This window comes from Culicoides brevitarsis, chromosome 3 (genome assembly GCF_036172545.1).
Source record: "Culicoides brevitarsis isolate CSIRO-B50_1 chromosome 3, AGI_CSIRO_Cbre_v1, whole genome shotgun sequence".
Lineage (NCBI taxonomy): Eukaryota > Metazoa > Arthropoda > Insecta > Diptera > Ceratopogonidae > Culicoides > Culicoides brevitarsis.
The window spans coordinates 17,137,408-17,158,412 of NC_087087.1; the positions used below are offsets into that span (position 1 = coordinate 17,137,408).

The following is a 21,005-nucleotide window of genomic DNA, read 5'->3' on the forward strand; positions in this document are numbered from 1 at the left end:
TTTTAAGCTTGAAACTGAATAAAAAGTCATTCTGAAGATGAAATTTTTTCACTGAATTAAAATCGTGATTTTCGAACAAATAAAATTTTTCACGATTCTTCCTCATGCTGAATTAAAATCGTGATAAATTTTGCAAGTCAATTTTTGAGTAATTTTAAGCTTGAAACTGAATAAAAAGTCATTCTGAAGATGATTTCCATTCATATTTTCTTAATTTTCGAACAAATAAAATTTTTCACGATTCTTCCTCATGCTGAATTAAAATCGTGATAAATTTTGCAAGTTAATTTTCGAGTAATTTTAAGCTTGAAACTTTTTCTGAAGATGATTTCCATTCATATTTTCTTAATTTTCGAACAAATAAAATTTTTCACGATTCTTCCTCATGCTGAATTAAAATCGTGATAAATTTTGCAAGTTAATTTTTGAGAAATTTTAAGCTTGAAACTGAATAAAAAGTCATTCTGAAGATGATTTCCATTCATATTTTCTCAATTTTCGAACAAATAAAATTTTTCACGATTCTTCCTCATGCTGAATTAAAATCGTGATAAATTTTGCAAGTCAAAATTTTTCACGAGCTGAAATTTTAAGCTTGAAACTGAATAAAAAGTCATTCTGAAGATGATTTCCATTCATATTTTCTTAATTTTCCAACAAATAACATTTTTCAAGATTCTTACTCATGCTTACTTAAAATCGTGATAAATTTTGCAAGTCAATTTTTGAGTAATTTTAAGCTTGAAACTGAATAAAAAGTCATTCTGAAGATGATTTCCATTCATATTTTCTTAATTTTCGAACAAATAAAATTTTTCACGATTCTTCCTCATGCTGAATTAAAATCGTGATAAATTTTGCAAGTCAATTTTTGAGTAATTTTAAGCTTGAAACTGAATAAAAAGTCATTCTGAAGATGATTTCCATTCATATTTTCTTAATTTTCGAACAAATAAAATTTTTCACGATTCTTCCTCATGCTGAATTAAAATCGTGATAAATTTTGCAAGTCAATTTTTGAGTAATTTTAAGCTTGAAACTGAATAAAAAGTCATTCTGAAGATGATTTCCATTCATATTTTCTCAATTTTCGAACATATAAAATTTTTCACGATTCTTCCTCATGTTGACTTAAAATCGTGATAAATTTTGCAAGTCAATTTTTGAGTAATTTTAAGCTTGAAACTGAATAAAAAGTCATTCTGAAGATGATTTCCATTCATATTTTCTTAATTTTCGAACAAATAAAATTTTTCACGATTCTTCCTCATGCTGAATTAAAATCGTGATAAATTTTGCAAGTCAATTTTTTAGCAATTTTAAGCTTGAAACTGAATAAAAAGTTTTTCCATTCATATTTTCTCGAGCAATTTCAAGCTTAAAACTGAATAAAAAGTCATTCTGAAGATGATTTCCATTCATATTTTCTCAATTTTCGAACAAATAAAATTTTTCACGGTTTTTCCTCATGCTGAATTAAAATCGTGATAAATTTTGCAAGTCAATTTTTGATCGATTTCAAGCTTAAAACTGAATAAAAAGTCATTCTGAAGATGATTTCCATTCATATTTTCTCAATTTTCGAACAAATAAAATTTTTCACGATTCTTCCTCAAAGTTTTTAAGCTTGAAACTGAATAAAAAGTCATTCTGAAGATGATTTCCATTCATATTTTCTTAATTTTCGAACAAATAAAATTTTTCACGATTCTCATGCTTTAAAATCGTGATAAATTTTGAAGTCAAATAAAATTTTTCACGATTCCTGCCTGCTGAATTAAAATCGTGATAAATTTTGCAAGTCAATTTTTGAGTAATTTTAAGCTTGAAACTGAATAAAAAGTCATTCTGAAGATGATTTCCATTCATATTTTCTTAATTTTCGAACAAATAAAATTTTTCACGATTCTTCCTCATGCTGAATTAAAATCGTGATAAATTTTGCAAGTCAATTTTTGAGTAATTTTAAGCTTGAAACTGAATAAAAAGTCATTCTGAAGATGATTTCCATTCATATTTTCTTAATTTTCGAACAAATAAAATTTTTCACGATTCTTCCTCATGCTGAATTAAAATCGTGATAAATTTTGCAAGTCAATTTTTGAGTAATTTTAAGCTTGAAACTGAATAAAAAGTCATTCTGAAGATGATTTCCATTCATATTTTCTTAATTTTCGAAAAAATAAAATTTTTCACGATTCTTCCTCATGCTGAATTAAAATCGTGATAAATTTTGCAAGTCAATTTTTGAGTAATTTTAAGCTTGAAACTGAATAAAAAGTCATTCTGAAGATGATTTCCATTCATATTTTCTTAATTTTCGAACAAATAAAATTTTTCACGATTCTTCCTCATGCTGAATTAAAATCGTGATAAATTTTGCAAGTCAATTTTTGAGTAATTTTAAGCTTGAAACTGAATAAAAAGTCATTCTGAAGATGATTTCCATTCATATTTTCTTAATTTTCGAACAAATAAAATTTTTCACGATTCTTCCTCATGCTGAATTAAAATCGTGATAAATTTTGCAAGTCAATTTTTGAGTAATTTTAAGCTTGAAACTGAATAAAAAGTCATTCTGAAGATGATTTCCATTCATATTTTCTTAATTTTCGAACAAATAAAATTTTTCACGATTCTTCCTCATGCTGAATTAAAATCGTGATAAATTTTGCAAGTCAATTTTTGAGTAATTTTAAGCTTGAAACTGAATAAAAAGTCATTCTGAAGATGATTTCCATTCATATTTTCTTAATTTTCGAACAAATAAAATTTTTCACGATTCTTCCTCATGCTGAATTAAAATCGTGATAAATTTTGCAAGTCAATTTTTGAGTAATTTTAAGCTTGAAACTGAATAAAAAGTCATTCTGAAGATGATTTCCATTCATATTTTCTTAATTTTCGAACAAATAAAATTTTTCACGATTCTTCCTCATGCTGAATTAAAATCATGATAAATTTTGCAAGTCAATTTTTGAGTAATTTTAAGCTTGAAACTGAATAAAAAGTCATTCTGAAGATGATTTCCATGAGTTTTGATAGAGTCGACTTCAAAAAATTGGAGTTTAGCGCTGAGTTGGTCGACTTTATTTTGAAAACTTCGGACGTTACTTATAATACTCTGATATCAATTTTCAATTATCAAATGTTAATGTAGATACTTTAAAATCAACTTTATTTTGCCTCCCTCCATTTTGAAAAAAAGTTTTTGGGTTAAAAAGCTTGACATAAATTTGGCCTTCTATAAAATTAATTTTTTAATTAATTTTTTAATTTTATTTAATTTTTCAAGTTTTTTAAACTAAATTAATTTTTTAAACTTTTCATTTTTTCTAAAAAGTTATTTTATTATTTATTATTTATTAGTTATTTTTAAAAACTATTAAATTTTTTTAAAACTTTTTTGATTTAAAATTATTTTTTTTTTAAATATTTAAAAATCTTTTTTAAGACTAAAGAATTTTTTTTATTTGAATTTTAAGTTCATAAATAATTTATTTTTCTTTTCTTAAAAATAATTTTTTTTTATATTTTTTTTTTTTTTTTAAATTTTTAAAATCTTGTAAAACATTTTCGACACATATATTAAAATTTTTCAATATTTTAAAATATTTAGTTTTTTAATTTTTTTTAAAAATTTGCCTACTTAAAATTTTATTAATTTTTAATACATTTTTTCAGTGATCAACATGCTCTGGACGACTTTATGCCAACTTTTCACGCCATGGATCATCCCGTACTACTTAAACGACATGCCAAATGCTGCTGCGACGTGGATTCAGCAGCTCAGTGACAACAAAGTGATGCTCCCTTGGAGTCAAAAATACGTCGAAGACGCAAAAATGTTCCTTTCTCTTTACGTGGATGTCATTAAATTCACTATCGAGTCCATTCCGCAAAGTCAAATTATTTTATCGCACGTTCTGCATCAATACGAAGTCGGTTTCGTGAATGCCGGCATGCAAAAGTACATTTTTGAGCCACTTCATGTCCAATTATTGACTCTTCCATGGCAACTTTTCCACCCGAAATTGCATCACATCGACTTGATTCATCGAATTTTGCAGCAATTCCTTCCCGATTGTCACGCGTTTATCGGTGGAATTTTTATTCGTGTCGATTGGACCTCGTGGATGCGAAATTGCAGCGACAGTGACAAAAGTATGGCAGCTATTCTAACAATTTTCGTGAAAATCAGCCTGGAACCGACTTTAAGCGAAAATCCCGAGATGATTCGGTTGCTGAACGAAAGTTTGCAGTTTCCGTGGCACGTGGTGACCCCTCAGGAGTTGGAACCGATTTTCGATTGGTTAATTTTGTCATCGGATCCGCTGATGATCCTGAAAATTCCCGGAAAAATCAAAGGAGTTGACATTCCGTTGCTTCATCTGCTCATCGTTGTCGCTGGTTTTGCTGGAGAATCGATCCCAACGACGTCCAAAGCGGTAATTAACGCGAAAAAACTGCTGTATGTGCGAATGATGACTCGATTGTTACGCGGTTGTGGCACCAAATACCACCAGTTGCTCTCTGGAGTCGAAGGAACGAAAGCTTTCAACGCAATAATCGCGGATTTGTTGACTTTAATCGAGAATTCCGCCAAAAATGAGCCAGAAATCGACCGGGAAGCAAATATCACGACACTTTTCATGGAAATTCTGGGATCCCTGCAAACGCAGAGCGAATCAACAGCTCGATTGTCGGTCAATGCTGTCATCCGATGGATGTTGAGTGCCTGTCCGCAAGATATTTCCCTCTTGAGTCTCTTGTGTGTCCTCAATACCTTCAAAACGTTCAGTTTTAACGTTTGTCTCCTCATTGAACAGACAATTTTCAATTATCTCAAACAAACCGACTCGAGTGACGTCCTCAAACTCACGACGTGGAAAAGTGTCGTCACGCGAATGGTCAATTTTACCGCAGTTGACGTGCCTTTGCTCATCCAAAATGACTTGTTGCTGTGTTTGCATCTCTTTTTGCTCGAAAGATTGCGGATTTGTGACTCAAATGGCGACCGGATTATGTTTCTGCAAAGTGTTTTTGTTCATTTTGATAAATTTAAGGCGACGGAAGCCACGGAAGGTCAGTGGTTTTTGAATATTGGACTTTTTATCGATGTTGGGATGAAAAGTCTCGATGGAGCAGCTACTTTTATGCTGAGTTTGGCGAGATTTTTGTTGAATGATGTCACGCAAACGGAACGGTGGGGTGATGGATTGTTGGGAGCGATTGGACTGAAACGGGATTCTGTCAGTAATTCGTAAGTATTTTACTAAAAAAAAAAAAAATAAAATTAATTTTTTAAAATAAAAAAAAATTGAATAAAAAAAAAATCTTTAAAATTGGATTTTTTTAAAAAAATTTATGACGAAAATTTAAAAAAAAATCCGAACAAAATTTAAATTTTTGGTTTTCAATACCACTTAAAATTTATTTTAAAATTAAAATTAAATGGAATATTTTTTTGATTCATTTTTTTTTCAAAAAAATTATTTTAATTTTTAAAATAAAAAAACCTAAAATATGCTGATATTTAATTAAATTAAAAAATTAAAAAAATTTGTTAAAAAAATTTAGAGAAAAAAAATCAGGCCGATCTTAGTAAAATTCAAGAATAAAAAAATAAAATATTTAAAAATTTTATTTGATTTCAAAAATTAAAAATTTTAAAAATACTTGGAGAGCTGTTTTTAAAAATATCCGTCAAATATTCGTTCAATAGTATTTTAGGAAAAATATACGTTTGTGATATTTTTTTTAGAGATCTTTGCCAAAACCTGCTAAATTAAAAATTTTAATACGATAATTTTTGTAAATATTTTGAAAAACTTTTGAAAATTTATTGAAAAATTATGAAAAAATATATATTTTTTACTTTTTAGTCATGAGAAAGTTCAAAATAAATTAAAAGGGCCGAAAAAATAAAATTTTTAAACAAATTTAATTTTTTTAATTTTTATTTAATTTTTTTTTTTTTTTTAATTTTTATTTAATTTTTTAAATTTTTTTTTTATTTAATTTTTAAATTTTATTATTTTATTTTTGAGTTTTTTTCATTTTTTTAACTTAAAAAATTAACTAAATAATTTTTTTTAATTTTTATTTATTTTTTTTTTAATTAATTTTTATTTTTTTAATTTAATTTTTTTTTAATTAATTTTTTTTTTTTTTTTATTTTTATTTTATTTTTTTATTTTTTTTTTTGAAATACTTTTTCCTATTTTTTTTTAACTTAAAAAATTTGATTTTAGAAATTCAACTAAAAAATTAAAAATAATAAATTATTTTTTTTTTAATTTTTTATTTATAATTTTTTTTTTTTTTATAATTTTTTGATTTTTTTTTTTTTTTTTTGCCCCATTTTTAAAAATGGGGCATGGGACAAAAAGTTCAAAAAAAATTTGGAGCGGCCTAATTTATTTTTTTTTATTTTGATTTTTTTCATTTTTTAACTTAAAAAATTAATTAAATACATAAATTTTTTTTCCAGCAAACGAATTCTATCCCGATGTCTCGCTTGTCTCATCTTCTCATTCTACGTTGATGAAGCCACATATCCCGATGCCCCCAAAATTCGTACCGAATATCGATCAGCAATCGACGACCTCAAACTCCAAATCAGCTCGAAAAAATACTCGCAGCAACGTGAAGCCACATTGGAAGTCATCAAACAACTCGAACGCGGTCAAGAAGCCAAAGAGGACGAACAACAAATGGGAAGTGCGGCAATTATTCGTCTTTTTTACAAAGACCACTTTTTGGAAACAGTCGAAAATGCTTGGAATTGAATTTTTTTACTACAAAAAAATAATTTTATTACTACGGTTAAAGCTTAGCTTTGAATTTGTCTTTAAATAAAAAAAAAATCCTCGTCATGAGATAGAATTTAATAAATTTTTGGTCTCTTCAGCGTTAAAATCGTCAATATCAGCTCCAAAAATGTCCGAAAAACTTTGTAAAAATTTTGGCAAGGCAGCGTCGATGGTAATTTTTTCTTTTAGTTCTTCCGACAACGAAGTCACGCCTTTTCCCGGAATGCCACACGGCACAATGTGTTCGAACCAGTTGAGATCCGTGCAGCAATTTAATGCGAGACCATGCGTTGTTACGTAACGACTTCCATGAACGCCAATTGCACAAATTTTCCGGTCTTCGACCCAAACGCCGGTGTCCGCGGTGGTTCGAGCTTCGATGCCGTATTTTTTGCACAAATCGATGACAGTTTTCTCCACGTGACACACAAACCACTTCATGCTCGGCTGGAAATTCTTCAAATTGACAATTGGATAGGCGACTAGTTGACCGGGCCCATGGAACGTAATGAGACCGCCGCGATTCGTTTTGTGAAATTCGGCGCCGAGACGTTTTAGGCGTTCTTCGTCCTGAATCGTGTATTGTTTGGTCCGAATGCCGATCGTGTAAACCGGAGGATGTTCCGTGATGACGAGAATGTTGCTGAAAGTCCCGTTGAGAACGTGTTGCGACAAGGTTTTTTGCAAAACGAGAGATTTCGTGTAAGGCAGGAGGCCTGTTCGTAAAACTCGAACTAAGCGTTTCATTTTTTTTTCTTAATTTCTAGATTTTTTGTAATTTTTTTGAGATTATTACAGATTTTCTTGCGTCGATGGTGTCGGTGGTGGACTTTTGTTGAGAATCATTTGGATTCTTTCGTATTCGACTAACAGCTCGTCAAGGTCATTTCTTTTTTCGCGATCCTCTCGTTCAAAGTCTTTTTCTAATTCCAGCAGCAGGACCTTGATTTCTTCCTCGGTTTTGTGTTTTTCTTCCAAATATCGTATTTTTTGAAAGACGAGTTGTGATGCCTACGAGAGAGAGAAATGTGAATGAAACAGCTGATTGATAAGACGGAATGTCAAAATAAACATATGGCGCCATATGACAAATGAAAACAAATTTTAAATCTTGTTTGGGGCGCGAAATGGCAAAAAATCAAGAATGAAAAATTTTTTCGATTTTATTTTAACAATTTTTTTTTGTAGAAATTCTTAGAAAATACCGAATACTTTAAAAATTAGGATTTGTTTTTTGCAAATTTCAAAAATCTTTTACAATTTTTAAACACAAAAAATTTTTGAGGAAATTTTTAAAGATTTATAATAATTTTGTAATTTTTCGATATTTTTTTAAAAAAAATTTTATTATTTTGAATAAATTTTTAATCCACTTTTATTTAAAACAAATTTCTTAAAATTTTTTATGTCTTCTAAAATTCAAAACTTTTTTAAAAAATCCTCAGAAAAAATTTTTTAACTTTAAATTTTTAACTTTTTATATAAAATTTAGTCAAAATCATCTAAAATATTACAAAAATTTTAAATTTTAATTAAATTTTGTATATTTTTTGTCACTTTTTTCTTATGAAAATCATAAATTAATTCTTTAAAAAAAAAATAATTTAAATTTAAAATAGTAAAATTGCCCAAAAAAAAAATCCCTCTAAATTTTCTTTCAAAAAAATTTTAAAAATTTCTGTTAAAAATTTTACTTTTTACCACTTTTTTATACTCGAAATGCTAATTTCTTCTTTCAAAAGATTAAAAATTTGCATAAAAATTAACTTTTACTTACTATGACATCAATTGCTGCATAAATTTGTTGCTCTTCGCTCAAAATTCTGTTCCACTCTGACATTCGAACTGCTTTGTCTTTATTGATGTTCGTTTTTAACTAAATTTCAATAAGAATTTTTAATAAAAATTGATTTTTCATAAATTTTACTTACAAATTCCTTCACAAGTCTTTCCATACTCCAATTTTCGCCGACGTTAAGGACTCTATTGGCGTAACTTCCCAAATCACAGCATCTAGCGACAAGTGGATCCGTGTCTCCGACTTCTTTGAAATCTCTTCCTAACTTTCGTAGGTCACTAAAATGTAAAATTTTTATTTTTTTTGTCGATTTTCAGCTCAAAAATGAGAAAATTTACTTTTTAATTTTGTTTCCATGCAGCAATAATTTTGGATGTCGCACTAATTCGATGAGCGACTGGGGCAAAGTGTCAAATTTCCACACTTGGAACAGATAACAAACATTTAATGAGAACGAAAATTGTATCAAAGCAGTCTTGAGAGGTCCCGTTCTGTACGTGAAAGGCCATTCCATGTCAAAACCCACTGGAAGTAGACCGACGCCATCGGGAATGTTTTTGTTTACCCAATTTCTAAAAGAAAAAAATATCGTGAAATTTAAGAAAAAAATAATTTTTTCAAAGTGACTCACAAAAGTTCTCGTGATGCTTGCTCGATTTCATCATATTCGGTCAAATAATAAATTTTCTTCTCATAAGACAAGCACTTGGCAGCTTTTAATCTGGCATTAACTTGAGCGAATCTTGCTGCTTTTATCCTTTCCTGGTCCGGGCCGGTGCAGTAACTCGAGTAATTTGGCGGTTGATCCTAAAAATGTAAGAAATTTTTAATTTTTTGAGTAAAAATTGGGATTGGATGAACTTACCATCAGTCGATTTGTATTAGAAGCGGAGGAAGAACTTGCGTTTTGTTGCATTTTCGTGGAAAATCTCACAATTAAATATCCATTAATTTTTTTATTTAATTTATTTCGTATTTGTTATCACTTTTCCGCTCATCAAAATATTTACCTAAGGTTTTCTTTCGGATCGCAACACAACGATTAGGGTTACCAAATGCCTTTTTTTATGTCTTACTCTGAAACTCAAAAGTCTCCCCAAATTTTAGAAAAATTTTAAAAAATTCTGAATTTCTTATGAATAAATAAATTTCTATTATTATTTAAAATAAATTGTATTAAATAATAAAACAAAAATAAAAATTTCAATGCAAGAGACTTAAAACTTTTTTACAAATTTTTCTTTCATTTGAGGTCTTTTCCAAAAAGTAACAAAGAGTTTATCAAAGAAAAAAATTAAAAATTTCAAAAATGTTGTATGTGATTCTTAACGTTAACGGCGTTATGAAAATACAGTAAACTAATCATAGGAATCCGTGTTTAACAGTTTTTATCGAAATGTCAAAATTCATTCCTTCTTTAACCGTCAAGTGGAACAACGTGGAATATAAATTGTATAATTCAGTGCCCCCTTTCCAGGTATACCAATTAGCTGTTCAAATCAAAGCTCTTGTTCCCATCAGATTCTTTGTCATATACTGTTCCTTGTCAAAAATCTAAATTTTTTGTCATTTCTTTTAACGTGTTTAACATTTGCTTTAAAGTTTAATATGTCGTCAATTATGATGGATATTTGTTAAATTTGGTTTTTTGGATGTTCTGTTCAATTTCAGTTGAATGTGTTTAGGAAGAATTTTATTATCAATTCAATTGCACATTTTGCGTAACCCGCTCTTTTTGTACTTGGACCACACTCAAGTTTTCATCTATGGTAGCAGATTAGTCGAAGCTTTTACTCGGGATCTGCATCTTTCGTTCGTTTGTATATGCCTGACTCATGATTTATTTTAAGTCTTCCACTGGATGGATATTAGGAGTCAGTACAGCTTTCGTTGTAATTCTTAGATGCTTTATTGCAGAGTCTGTCGAATATCGATAGGTTTTGTTCAGCATCTAAATTGTGTGTGAAGAGCCATTTCAATGACGTGTAACGAAGCTGCAGCCCTCCGTTGCTCCCAAATGGGACACGCCAGCGGCTTTCAGAAGTGACGATTTACGATGTAAGTCACCACTCTGCAAAGTTTCATGCCGCTAGCTTAACGAATTCATGAAAATCCTGATAGAAGGAACCATGAATTTCGTGTAATCTCGCTCTAAAAGAATCAATATTTTCCAAACGAGCAGAGTTTTCGCCGAAATACTTTCAAAAATATACGTCTAACTCTAAAAAAATAATTAATTTTATTTAAATTCATAAAGAAAAATCAATAAAAAAGTCAATTTGATCAAAATTATTTTTTGATTCAGAAATTAATTTGATTCGACTAAAAATCTTGTTAAAATTAAACTGAATTCGATGGTTGAATGTCCAAAATTATTTCAAAAACTACGAATTTCTATTAAATTAAAAACAACAAAAAAGAAGATCTTTAACATTTTCGAATATTGCATCAACCTTACCTTTATCACTTTCAACCAACTCGCAGTTTTCTCTCTCAAATAACGGTCCTCTCTCTCTCCCGTCACTGATAACGACTGTCAAATTTCATGTTTGTAAATAAATATCTGTTTCAAGTTTGCTTTACGAAAAAAAAGTAAATAAAAAACACAAAAATTCAACCATTTGTGAATTTTAGCTGGCATTTGTGTGTCAAGCGAGTTCGCGACTTGACATTCGACGTACCAGTTTAGCATTTTTCTTTCAAAAATCCATCATGCAACATAATAATAAGAAACCTGGAATCGCGTATCAGCCATTGCTGGACGAAAATTCCACCAATTTATGTGCTAAATATATCCACATTGTGTTTGTTGTGAGTGCTTACTGGTGAGTTTTGGAAATTTTCCAAGGTCGTCAATTGTGATTTGAACTTTTTTTCGTTGCAGGATCATTTCCATTATCACAGTATTTGTAAATAAAACGCTGCTATCAAGTAAAATTGTTGGGCTCGAAGCTCCTTTGTTCGTGACGTGGTTTCAATGTGTTGTGTCAACGTTAATTTGTGTCGTCATGAGCAAATTGGCGAAAATTTTTCCGCAATACGTGTCGTTTCCCGAAGGAAATCCGTGGAATAGGGAAACAATTAAAAAGGTATAAAGGAAGGAATTTAATTTTTTGCTACAATTTTTTTTCGCTGGAAATGATTTTTTCGTAATCTTTTGTTAATAAACCCACGTGACCTCTAGATTACGAAAAAAATCTCAGCCGTTAAGAAATTAGCAAATACCAATATTTGGGTATTTTGGGGCCTTTTTGAGGTGCCTTCATCTCATATCGTATGAAAAAATCATCTCAAATGCAAAGTGTTATATATCGTTGGAAAGAGGACAAAATTTCTGACAAAATAAAATTACATATTTGAAAGATATTTTGGTCAAGCTTTTGAGCTTTTATGTCTCAATAAGTACAATTATTGGTCATTTTTAGGGATTTTTAAAGGTTGCTGGTTAGTTGAATTTGTCAAAATGAGAAAAATGGTCGAAAAACGTACTTTTTAAAGCATAAAAGCTCAAAAGCTTGACTAAATTGTATCAAAACTGGTCTCATTTGATCAGAAATTTTGTCCTTTTTCCAACGATATATCAAACTTTGCATGATTTTTACATACGATTACGATATGATATCTAAAACAATCTCGAAAATAAAATGTCAAATATTGTTGATAAGCAACTAAACGACTGGCTTGAAAAAAGCTAGCAAAACTTTTTTTCTTGATTCATTTAATATGAAAATATTTCAAAATCTATAAAAATTTCTATTTCCGTGTTTTTCCAAAAATGACATTTTTTAAATTGATAAAATCTTAAAAATTTTTTTTTTTGAAGTTTTTTCTTCATATGTCTAAAAAAAAAAAATTTTTGTTCAAAGTTGGGAAGTTTTCAAAAGTACAAAAATTTCATTTCAAAATCAAAGTTTACGAAATTTTTTCAGATACCTCTAAAAATTTAAATGAAAATTTTTTTTTCATATTATTTTTTAAATTTTTTAAAGCTCCATTTAAAAAAATTTTGAAAACAATTGATATTTCTTTAAAAATCATGAAAAAGAGGTTGTCCAAAAATTTTTCATTTCCCTTTTCTCCAAAATTATCAAAATTTTAAATATTTTTCACCATTTTTAAAATTTTCAAATAATTTTTTTCAATGAAATATTTTAATAAATAGTTTAAGGGTTTTTTATTTCTGATCCAACAAAATTTTTTTTTCGAGAGCATTTTCAAAAGAAAAATTTCATCAAAAATCCTTTTTGAATTTTTGAAAAAATTTTTAAAATTTTTTTTCAATTTTTTAACTACGTTGAAGGTTTTTGTAAAAAAATTTTTAATTTTTGTTTTATTTTTTCAAAAAAAATTTTTTGGGCATAAAAAAATAAAATGCTAAAATTTTGATGCTACATAAAGAATTTTTAGAGTTCATATTCAAATTTTTAATTTTTTAGTTCTTTAAAATTTAAAATTAAAATTCGCCAAAAAATCGGAAATAAGGAAAATGTCGGCAAAAAAAAAAATAATTTTATGTGACCCATGAAACGCGAAACAAGATAAGTTTTTGGAACACCCTAAAAATATTTTTCCTAATTTTTTTAAAATAATTTTTCATTTTTTTTTGAGAATTACTTTTAATGAAATTCCCAATTTTAAGTTTTTAATTTAAAATGCTTTAAGATCCTTAAAAGCAACAAAAATATTGATTAATGACCAAAAAATTTTTAAATTGTCATTTTGTACGAAAAAAATATTTCAAAATTTTTTACTATGCCCTGCACTCCCCTAAAAAAAATCTTTTTTTTTGACAAAAACTTCGAAAAAAAAAATTGAAACGACTTAAAAAAGTAAAAAAACTAATAACATCATTTTTTTTGCAGGTTCTTCCGTTATCTATCCTGTTCACCTCGATGATAGTGACAAACAACTTGTGTCTAAAATATGTCGGTGTCGCATTTTATTACGTCGGACGATCGCTCACCACCGTTTTCAACGTAGTCCTAAGTTTCCTCCTGCTCGGGCAACGAACGAGCATGAATTGCATTTTATGTTGCGCCATGATCGTCTGCGGTTTCTGGCTTGGCGTCGATCAAGAGTCACTCACCGACTCTTTCTCCCTAAAAGGCACCATTTTCGGCGTTTTAGGCTCCCTCAGTCTTTCCCTCTTCTCGATTTTCACGAAAAAAGTTCTGCCCTTCGTGAATCAGGAGATCTGGCTGCTGAGCTACTACAACAACGTCTACTCCTGCATCCTATTTTTACCGCTAATTTTGCTAAATGGCGAAATTCCCGTCATCATGTCGTACGAAAATATGGGCGAAAGTTGGTTTTGGACCGCCATGAGTGTTGGTGGCTTTTGTGGCTTTGCCATTGGGTTTGTGACAGCGCTGCAGATCAAAGTGACGTCACCACTCACGCACAACATCTCGGGCACGGCAAAGGCTTGTGCGCAAACGGTAATCGCTACTTTTTGGTATGACGAGCTAAAGTCGACGCTGTGGTGGGCCTCGAACATCATCGTGCTGCTGGGCAGCGCTTTGTACACGCGCATCAAGCAGCTCGAGATGAGCCGGAATTTCATGAAGGACGCCAAGGAAACGCAAAAAGTCTAAATTTTTTTATTAGAATTTAATCGAAATTTACTTATTAATGACTAAAAAAACTTAAAAAAAATTACGATTAATTGCTGGCTTCTTGTTTGTCCTCAGCTTCGTCGTCGTCGTCATCGGCCGCCGCAGTATCACTGCCTTTCACATACGTTTCGCTGACATACTGGAAGGGGTCGATTTTCAGCTGTTCCTTGGACGGTGGGCACTTTAGAAGGATTCTCGTGATAAATTTCCCGTCGCGCTTTGGTCGCATCGTCTCAATATCCTTCAATAAACTCACCAAATTCTGTTCTAAATGCTCCGTGGGCATGCTAAGTGGGCCGATGCACGTTTCAACAAGTCCGAAATCCTTCTGAAACTCATCTTTCTTCGCCGTATATTTGATTCCGTTGAGAAATCGTTCCACCATTTCGGTGATATCGGGACTCAAAGTGCCCTGCTTGATATTTGGGAACTTTAATTTCTTCAAAAGGCCTCGTAATGGCACCAAATCCGCCAAAATGTTCGGATGCGCGAGCACATATTCGTAATCTTCGAGCTTTAATTTGCCATTTTGGATGTCACGGACTAATTCGGGCCCGCCTGCTAGGGTAGCACCCGCTTTTTGTGCTTCTTGCACGAATTCTTGACCTTTGGCGAAGACCAGGACATTTCGTTCCTCGCCGTGATCGTATTTGTGGGGGATATAGGCGTTACGGGCGAAATTATCGACAAATCGGGTCTTTTTGATGCCTTGCATGAAAAGTTCGATATGTACGAGTAACGGGGCGTCGGGATATCCGAACATTGTGGGATGCATCGTTTCGCGATGACATTGCACAGCTTCAGCGAACGAATATGTGGGTCGACGGTAATATTTTCCGATGTAAACGTTGTCTGGGGATTCAGGTCTCTTTGAGTCGTCTTGATGTTTGTTGGGTCGAAAAACGTTTAATCTGGAAAAATTTGTGGAAAAATGAGGTAAGCTTAAGATTTTGGAGGAAAATTGACTTACTTCATTGTTTCCCGTTGATTGTGAGGAATGAATCCAACTTTGACGACTTCTTTCTTAACCTTTTTCAGTCGTGCCTTTTCGCGAGTACCTTTGCGAGAAGCAGGATTCACGACTGTGGTGCTAATTACCCGACATGACTGCACTGGTTTGATCTGTGAGATGGTTCGACCAAGTAAGGCGAACATTTTGACCAATTTTTAATGTCTACTTTGCTCTGCAAATTGATTAAAATTTAATGTTTTTATTTTTTTCTCGTTTTCCAAGTGCCGAATGAAATGAGTGGGGGTTGTTCATTAATAAATTTTTGAGTTTTGTGTCTATGGGTCACGTATTTTCTGTACCGCAAGTATCTAAATATCGTTAATGGATGACGCCTTAAAACGTGTAGCTCCCTGTTTATCACTTTCAACCGACTCAGATGTGTTGCGTACTGTGTTCCGGTGAAAAACAAACTGTCCGCGCGTTTAATTTCGAACGAAAACATTACTTGGGTAATTTGAGACGAATGAAAGTGATAACAGATGTATAACAGTTCACTTTCAGCCAACTCACTCCGTTAGTATGCGGCGACTGGTACTTTTTAGATGATCTAGTGTGCTATGATAAACGATCTTAATTTTGACTTACTATTTAATTAAATTATACGCGATTACGTAAAAAGTAAGAAAGTGAACTTTCATTTTCTATTCATTTATAACAGTAATAATTAGGTTTTAATCAGAATGGAGGTAAATTTAGATTTAAATCTTCAAATTATTCTGTTGGATTTCAAAACAGCATTTTTGAATGCAGCTCGCAACATATTTTCAACACAAGCAATATTTATATAGACAAGCAGTGATAAAAGGTCTCAAAAGTCAATACAATCAGAATCATATGAGGAGAGAAGAGTATTTCATTCAAAAAAAGTATTAACATTGCCTTTTATACCGGTTAATGACATAGAAAATGTGTTTGATGAGTGTTAGGTGTTAACCGAGGGGTTTGTACTGCTATGTCATGAATCGTTTGCAGCGCTCGACAAATTCAGTAGAGGGTTTTCATAGTGAGTTTCAAAAAATGATCATCACTCATCACTCGGGTATTTGGAAATTTTTGGAGCACGTTCAACGTGATCAGCACGAAAACTAGGTATGCATTCTTCAACTGGAAGCTGGCCATACCCGAGTGAGGTATGCCATTAAGCCCCAATATCGAAAAAACCAAGAGCAGACTGAGCGAATTGTAAATTATTACGAACATTTTAAGGAACAAAAAAAATAATATTATGGGTTATTTGAAGAACATATCATACAAAATCAAGTTGTATACTGTAGATGAGGTACCAAACGATGAGGTAGAAGAAGAAGAATAATTTTTGAATTGAATTTGGAATTTTGAATCAAAAGAATGGGATGAATTGAGAATTTTGGAGAACTTGAGATTTTGCAAAGAAGAAGGATTTAAGAAAAATATTAATTTTAAATGAAAAATTAATAGATACTTAATATAAAATACTGAAATTAATGAATTTGTACTAAATATTGCAATATTTGATGAGTGACAGGTGTCAAAGTTTTGTTAAATTTAAACCATTTCTGTCATTTTTGTAAAAATTTTTGTTAAATTTTAAGCTTTTCAAACATTTCTGACATTTTTCTGTCAAAAACTGCATTTTTGGGATTTAGACTTATATTCTATTAAGACTTTTTACTTAGAGACTTAATTACTTAGTAGACTTTTTGATTTAGAGACTTGATTATTTAGAAGACTTTATAGTATTGTAGACTTTTTTTTATTTGAGCATATTTGATAAGCCGTCGGGGAACCATTAGTTTCAATAAACATTTTACATATACAGAGTGATTCTAAAATCTTTCATCATAATTTATTGAACTTTATTAAACCGCTCATTGAACTTTTCCATACTTTATTAAACCATATTAAACTATTGTATACTTTATTGAACCATGTTGAACTTTGTTGAACATTATTGTACTTTAATGAACTTTTCAAAAAAAAATTTTTTTGAACTTTTTTGAACTTCATTGAACTTTATTAAACTCTTTTAAACTTTATTAAACATTGTTAAACTTTATTGAACTTTTGAGATTTTTTTTAAATTTTTAATTTTTTTATTGAACTTTATTGAACTTTTGAGAATTTTTTTTAAATTTTTAAGTTTTTTATTGAACTTTAGAGAATTTTTTTATAATTTTTTTCATGAACTTTTTTGAGATTTTTTTTAATATAAATTTTCAGAATTTCTTTCTTTTTTTAAGTTTGAAATAATTTAATTTAATTTATAGAATTTTATTACATGATTTAATTTTATTTCATGATGTCATTTCTTTTCATGATTTCATTTCATTTCTTTCTAATTCAATTTTTTTTCACAAAATTATTTTTTTTTCACAAAAAGCCTTTGAAAAAAAAGAGAAAAAAAAAACGGAAAAAATCTTTAGTCGGCAAGAGGATGGCGAAGGAGAAGCAACAAAAAAAGCGTTTGGGAGCTGCTCGCGCATCTACGAGCCAATCGCAAAACAAAAATAGTCGTGTTCAAATCGGACAAGTTTCTAATGAAAATAGCCAAGAATTTTCGTTAACCAATTTTTCTCCGTATCATCTATACAACCCAATTCAAAATTCATTTACTCCGTCACAAGATTTTTGCCGTTTTTTTTCTCTTTTTTTATAAATAAATACATCAAGTTGTTTTTATCAAGCCATCGTCTAACAAACTCTTTTTAGTTGTAAGTTACATATTTTTTTGGCCGACTTAAAAATGCTTGTATTAGTAGGCCATACACATGAAACATCAAGATACCTTTGACAAGGTATCTCATCCTTCATTTGCCCTTAATTTTTAAGATTTACCGGACGAGAAATCGGACATAACACCTTGAAATTTGACGAACGAACAAAGCTGTCAATTATTTCGTTAACAAGACACCATCACATAGATTGGCAGACAAAAGGATCATAACTTACTAATGTAATTTGATTTGTGAAGGTTAGACCGGATACTTCAAGGACAAAATACCGGATGAAATATTTAATCAAGAAATTTGATCCAGTTTTAATAAAATTTACTCCAAAACATTATTATTCATAAACAACTCATAATCAGGACATTCAAAACGCAAAAATCGTAACAAAAAACACAAAGAGAGACTTTATTAAGATTCATTGTTTCTGTCTTTGTCTCAACTCGTTTTCCACAAAAACAAAAAAATCTTAATGATGCTTTTAGTCACTGACATCACATTATCATGCCATACATCTCGGCATTTCTTTTTAATTTTTACCTTTTTTCCCTCAAGTTTGTCTCTCTGCTGTTTTTATTTGTATAAAAGTTTATTAAATATGTGTTGCTCCTTTCGTTTGTTCATTCTTCATCGTTTCTGTTTTAAATACGACTTTTTTTGTTTTTTTTTTTTTTTGCGAAAGACAAAGTAGCAAAGGAGAGAAACGTGTCATCTTGCGACCCGCGCACTTTATTAGGTGCCATAAAGGTGGTTAAATAAATGTTTGTTACTTTTGTCTTCAAAGGCGCACTTGGTTAGTTAACTGTCTGTTAGTGAGCGAATGAGACAGCACAAAAAAGGCAAGATTAAAGATAAGTGTTGGTACCTGCTGCTTTATGATGACACTTTAATGAAAAACAAGTGGACTTTCATTGGGAGAATGAACATTGAACAGACACCAAAGGAAAAGTGTCGCGTGGGAGGAGGTAAAACGACATTTAATTATAAACAATATTTTTAATAAACGTAAACAAGGCAGTAAGTAAGTGTTCGAGCGATAAGAGGACCTTCGACATTATCTTGAATTTTCTTGGAATTGAATGAGTCGTGTTCCCTTTTAATGTTTTGAATTGAAAAGACAAGTGCTGTTAACACTTTTTAAGAAAAGAAGAGATAAACAGGATAACATTAAGTTAATTATTACAACTTAATTTTTTAACAGATTAAAATATTTGTTTTTTTAAACTATAAATTGATTAAAAATGGGTTGAAAATTGACTTGAAAAATAATTGGTGATAAATTTTTCAAGTCGAGTTTTAACAAACTTTTGATGAATTTCAAAGCTAAAATTGAATAAATATTCATTCTAAAGATGATTTCCATCAAAATCTCCTTGATTTTTGAAGAAATAAAAAAAAATTTTTTTTGACCGTTTTTCGAAAAAAAAATTAAAACGGTCATGAAATTTTTCAAGTCAAGTTTCAACCAACTTTTGATGAATTTCAAAGCTAAAATTGAATAAATATTCATTCTAAAGATGATTTCCATCAAAACCTCCTTGATTTTTAAAGAAATAAAAATTTTTTTTTTCTTGACCGTTTTTCGAAAAAAAAATTAAAACGGTCATGAAATTTTTCAAGTCAAGTTTCAACCAACTTTTGATGAATTTCAAAGCTAAAATTGAATAAATATTCATTCTAAAGATGATTTCCATCAAAATCTCCTTGATTTTTGAAGAAATAAAAAAAAAATTTTTTTGACCGTTTTCCGTTTTTCGAAAAAAGTCAAGATCTAACAAACTTTTGATGAATTTCAAAGCTAAAATTGATTTTTAAAGAAATAAAATTTTTTTTTTCTTGACCGTTTTTCGAAAAAAAATTAAAACGGTTTTTTTCGGTCAAGTTTTTAACAACTTTTTTGATGGATTTCAAAGCTAAAATTGAATTAATATTCATTCTAAAAATGATTTCCATCAAAGTCTCCTTGATTTTTGAAGAAATAAAAAATTTTTTTTTCTTGACCGTTTTTCGAAAAAAAAATAAAAACGGTCATGAAATTTTTCAAGTCAAGTTTCAAATCAACTTTTGATGGATTTTAAAGCTAAAATTTAATAAATATTCATTCTAAAGATGATTTCCATAAAAATCTCCTTGATTTTTGAAGAAATAAAAAAAAAAAAAAATTAAAACGGTCATGAAATTTTTCAAGTCAAGATCTAACAAACTTTTGATGAATTTCAAAGCTAAAATTGATTTTTAAAGAAATAAAATTTTTTTTTTCTTGACCGTTTTTCGAAAAAAAATTAAAACGGTCATGAAATTTTTCAAGTCAAGTTTCAACAAACTTTTGATGGATTTCAAAGCTAAAATTGAATAAATATTCATTCTAAAGATGATTTCCATCAAAATCTCCTTGATTTTTGAAGAAATAAAAAAAAATTTTTTTTTTCTTGACCGTTTTTCGAAAAAAAAATTAAAAATTGATCGATTTCAAAGCTAAAATTGAATAAATATTCATTCTAAAGATGATTTCCATCAAAATCTCCTTGATTTTTGAAGAAATAAAAAAAAAATTTTCTTGACCGTTTTTCGAAAAAAAAATTAAAACGGTCATGAAATTTTTCAAGTCAAGATCTAACAAACTTTTGATGAATTTCAAAGCTAAAATTGAATAAATATTCATAAAAAATTTTTTCGGTCAAAATTTTTGTCAAGATTAACAAACTTTTGATGAATTTCAAAGCAAAATTGAATAAATATTCATTTAAAGATGATTTCCATCAAAATTCCTTGATTTTTGAAGAAATAAAAAAAAAATTTTTTTTGTCTGGAAAAAAAAATTAAAACGGTCATGAAATTTTTCAAGTCAAGTTTCAACCAACTTTTGATGAATTTCAAAGCTAAAATTGAATAAATATTCATTCTAAAATGATTTCCATTCTTCTTGATTTTTGAAGAAATAAAAAAAAATTTTTTTTCAATTTTTTTTCGAAAAAAAAATTAAAACGATGAAATTTTTCAAGAAGCGGCACACAAACAAACTAATTTGTTCTAAGAAAAAAATCGCATTCATTTTTTTCA

The 21,005-nt window shown here is 29.6% G+C and overlaps 5 protein-coding genes across 5 annotated transcripts in view; 2 read left to right on the forward strand and 3 right to left on the reverse strand.

Moving 5' to 3' along the window:
• The window catches only part of LOC134835256 (ectopic P granules protein 5 homolog), a 26,425-nt gene extending 19,634 nt beyond the window's left edge, over positions 1-6,791 (forward strand). The window contains exons 8-9 of the mRNA XM_063850127.1: positions 3,685-5,263; positions 6,494-6,791. Of these exons, the coding sequence (XP_063706197.1) occupies positions 3,685-5,263; positions 6,494-6,791 (1,877 nt within the window). The remainder of the gene's footprint in view (positions 1-3,684; positions 5,264-6,493) is intronic.
• LOC134836179 (putative lipoyltransferase 2, mitochondrial) lies at positions 6,788-7,692 on the reverse strand. Its single transcript, XM_063851440.1, has one exon. The coding sequence runs from the start codon at positions 7,560-7,562 to the stop codon at positions 6,876-6,878; it is 687 nt and encodes a 228-aa protein (XP_063707510.1). The 5' UTR covers positions 7,563-7,692; the 3' UTR covers positions 6,788-6,875.
• On the reverse strand, positions 7,608-9,609 carry LOC134836177 (3'-5' exonuclease). The gene is made up of 6 exons (XM_063851439.1): positions 9,479-9,609; positions 9,245-9,420; positions 8,952-9,185; positions 8,747-8,891; positions 8,593-8,691; positions 7,608-7,826 (listed from the first exon to the last, which is right to left on the reverse strand). The coding sequence occupies exons 1-6, from the start codon at positions 9,527-9,529 to the stop codon at positions 7,608-7,610; spliced, it is 924 nt and encodes a 307-aa protein (XP_063707509.1). The 5' UTR covers positions 9,530-9,609.
• A 1,563-nt stretch (positions 9,610-11,172) lies between these two features.
• Positions 11,173-14,278, forward strand: LOC134834204 (GDP-fucose transporter 1). Its single transcript, XM_063848788.1, has 3 exons — positions 11,173-11,438; positions 11,498-11,702; positions 13,476-14,278. Exons 1-3 carry the CDS (start codon positions 11,326-11,328, stop codon positions 14,205-14,207), a joined length of 1,050 nt encoding a protein of 349 aa, XP_063704858.1. The 5' UTR covers positions 11,173-11,325; the 3' UTR covers positions 14,208-14,278.
• On the reverse strand, positions 14,207-15,475 carry LOC134834205 (large ribosomal subunit protein uL1). Its single transcript, XM_063848790.1, has 2 exons — positions 15,199-15,475; positions 14,207-15,139 (listed from the first exon to the last, which is right to left on the reverse strand). Exons 1-2 carry the CDS (start codon positions 15,381-15,383, stop codon positions 14,275-14,277), a joined length of 1,050 nt encoding a protein of 349 aa, XP_063704860.1. The 5' UTR covers positions 15,384-15,475; the 3' UTR covers positions 14,207-14,274.
• Between the last annotated feature and the right edge of the window lie 5,530 nt (positions 15,476-21,005).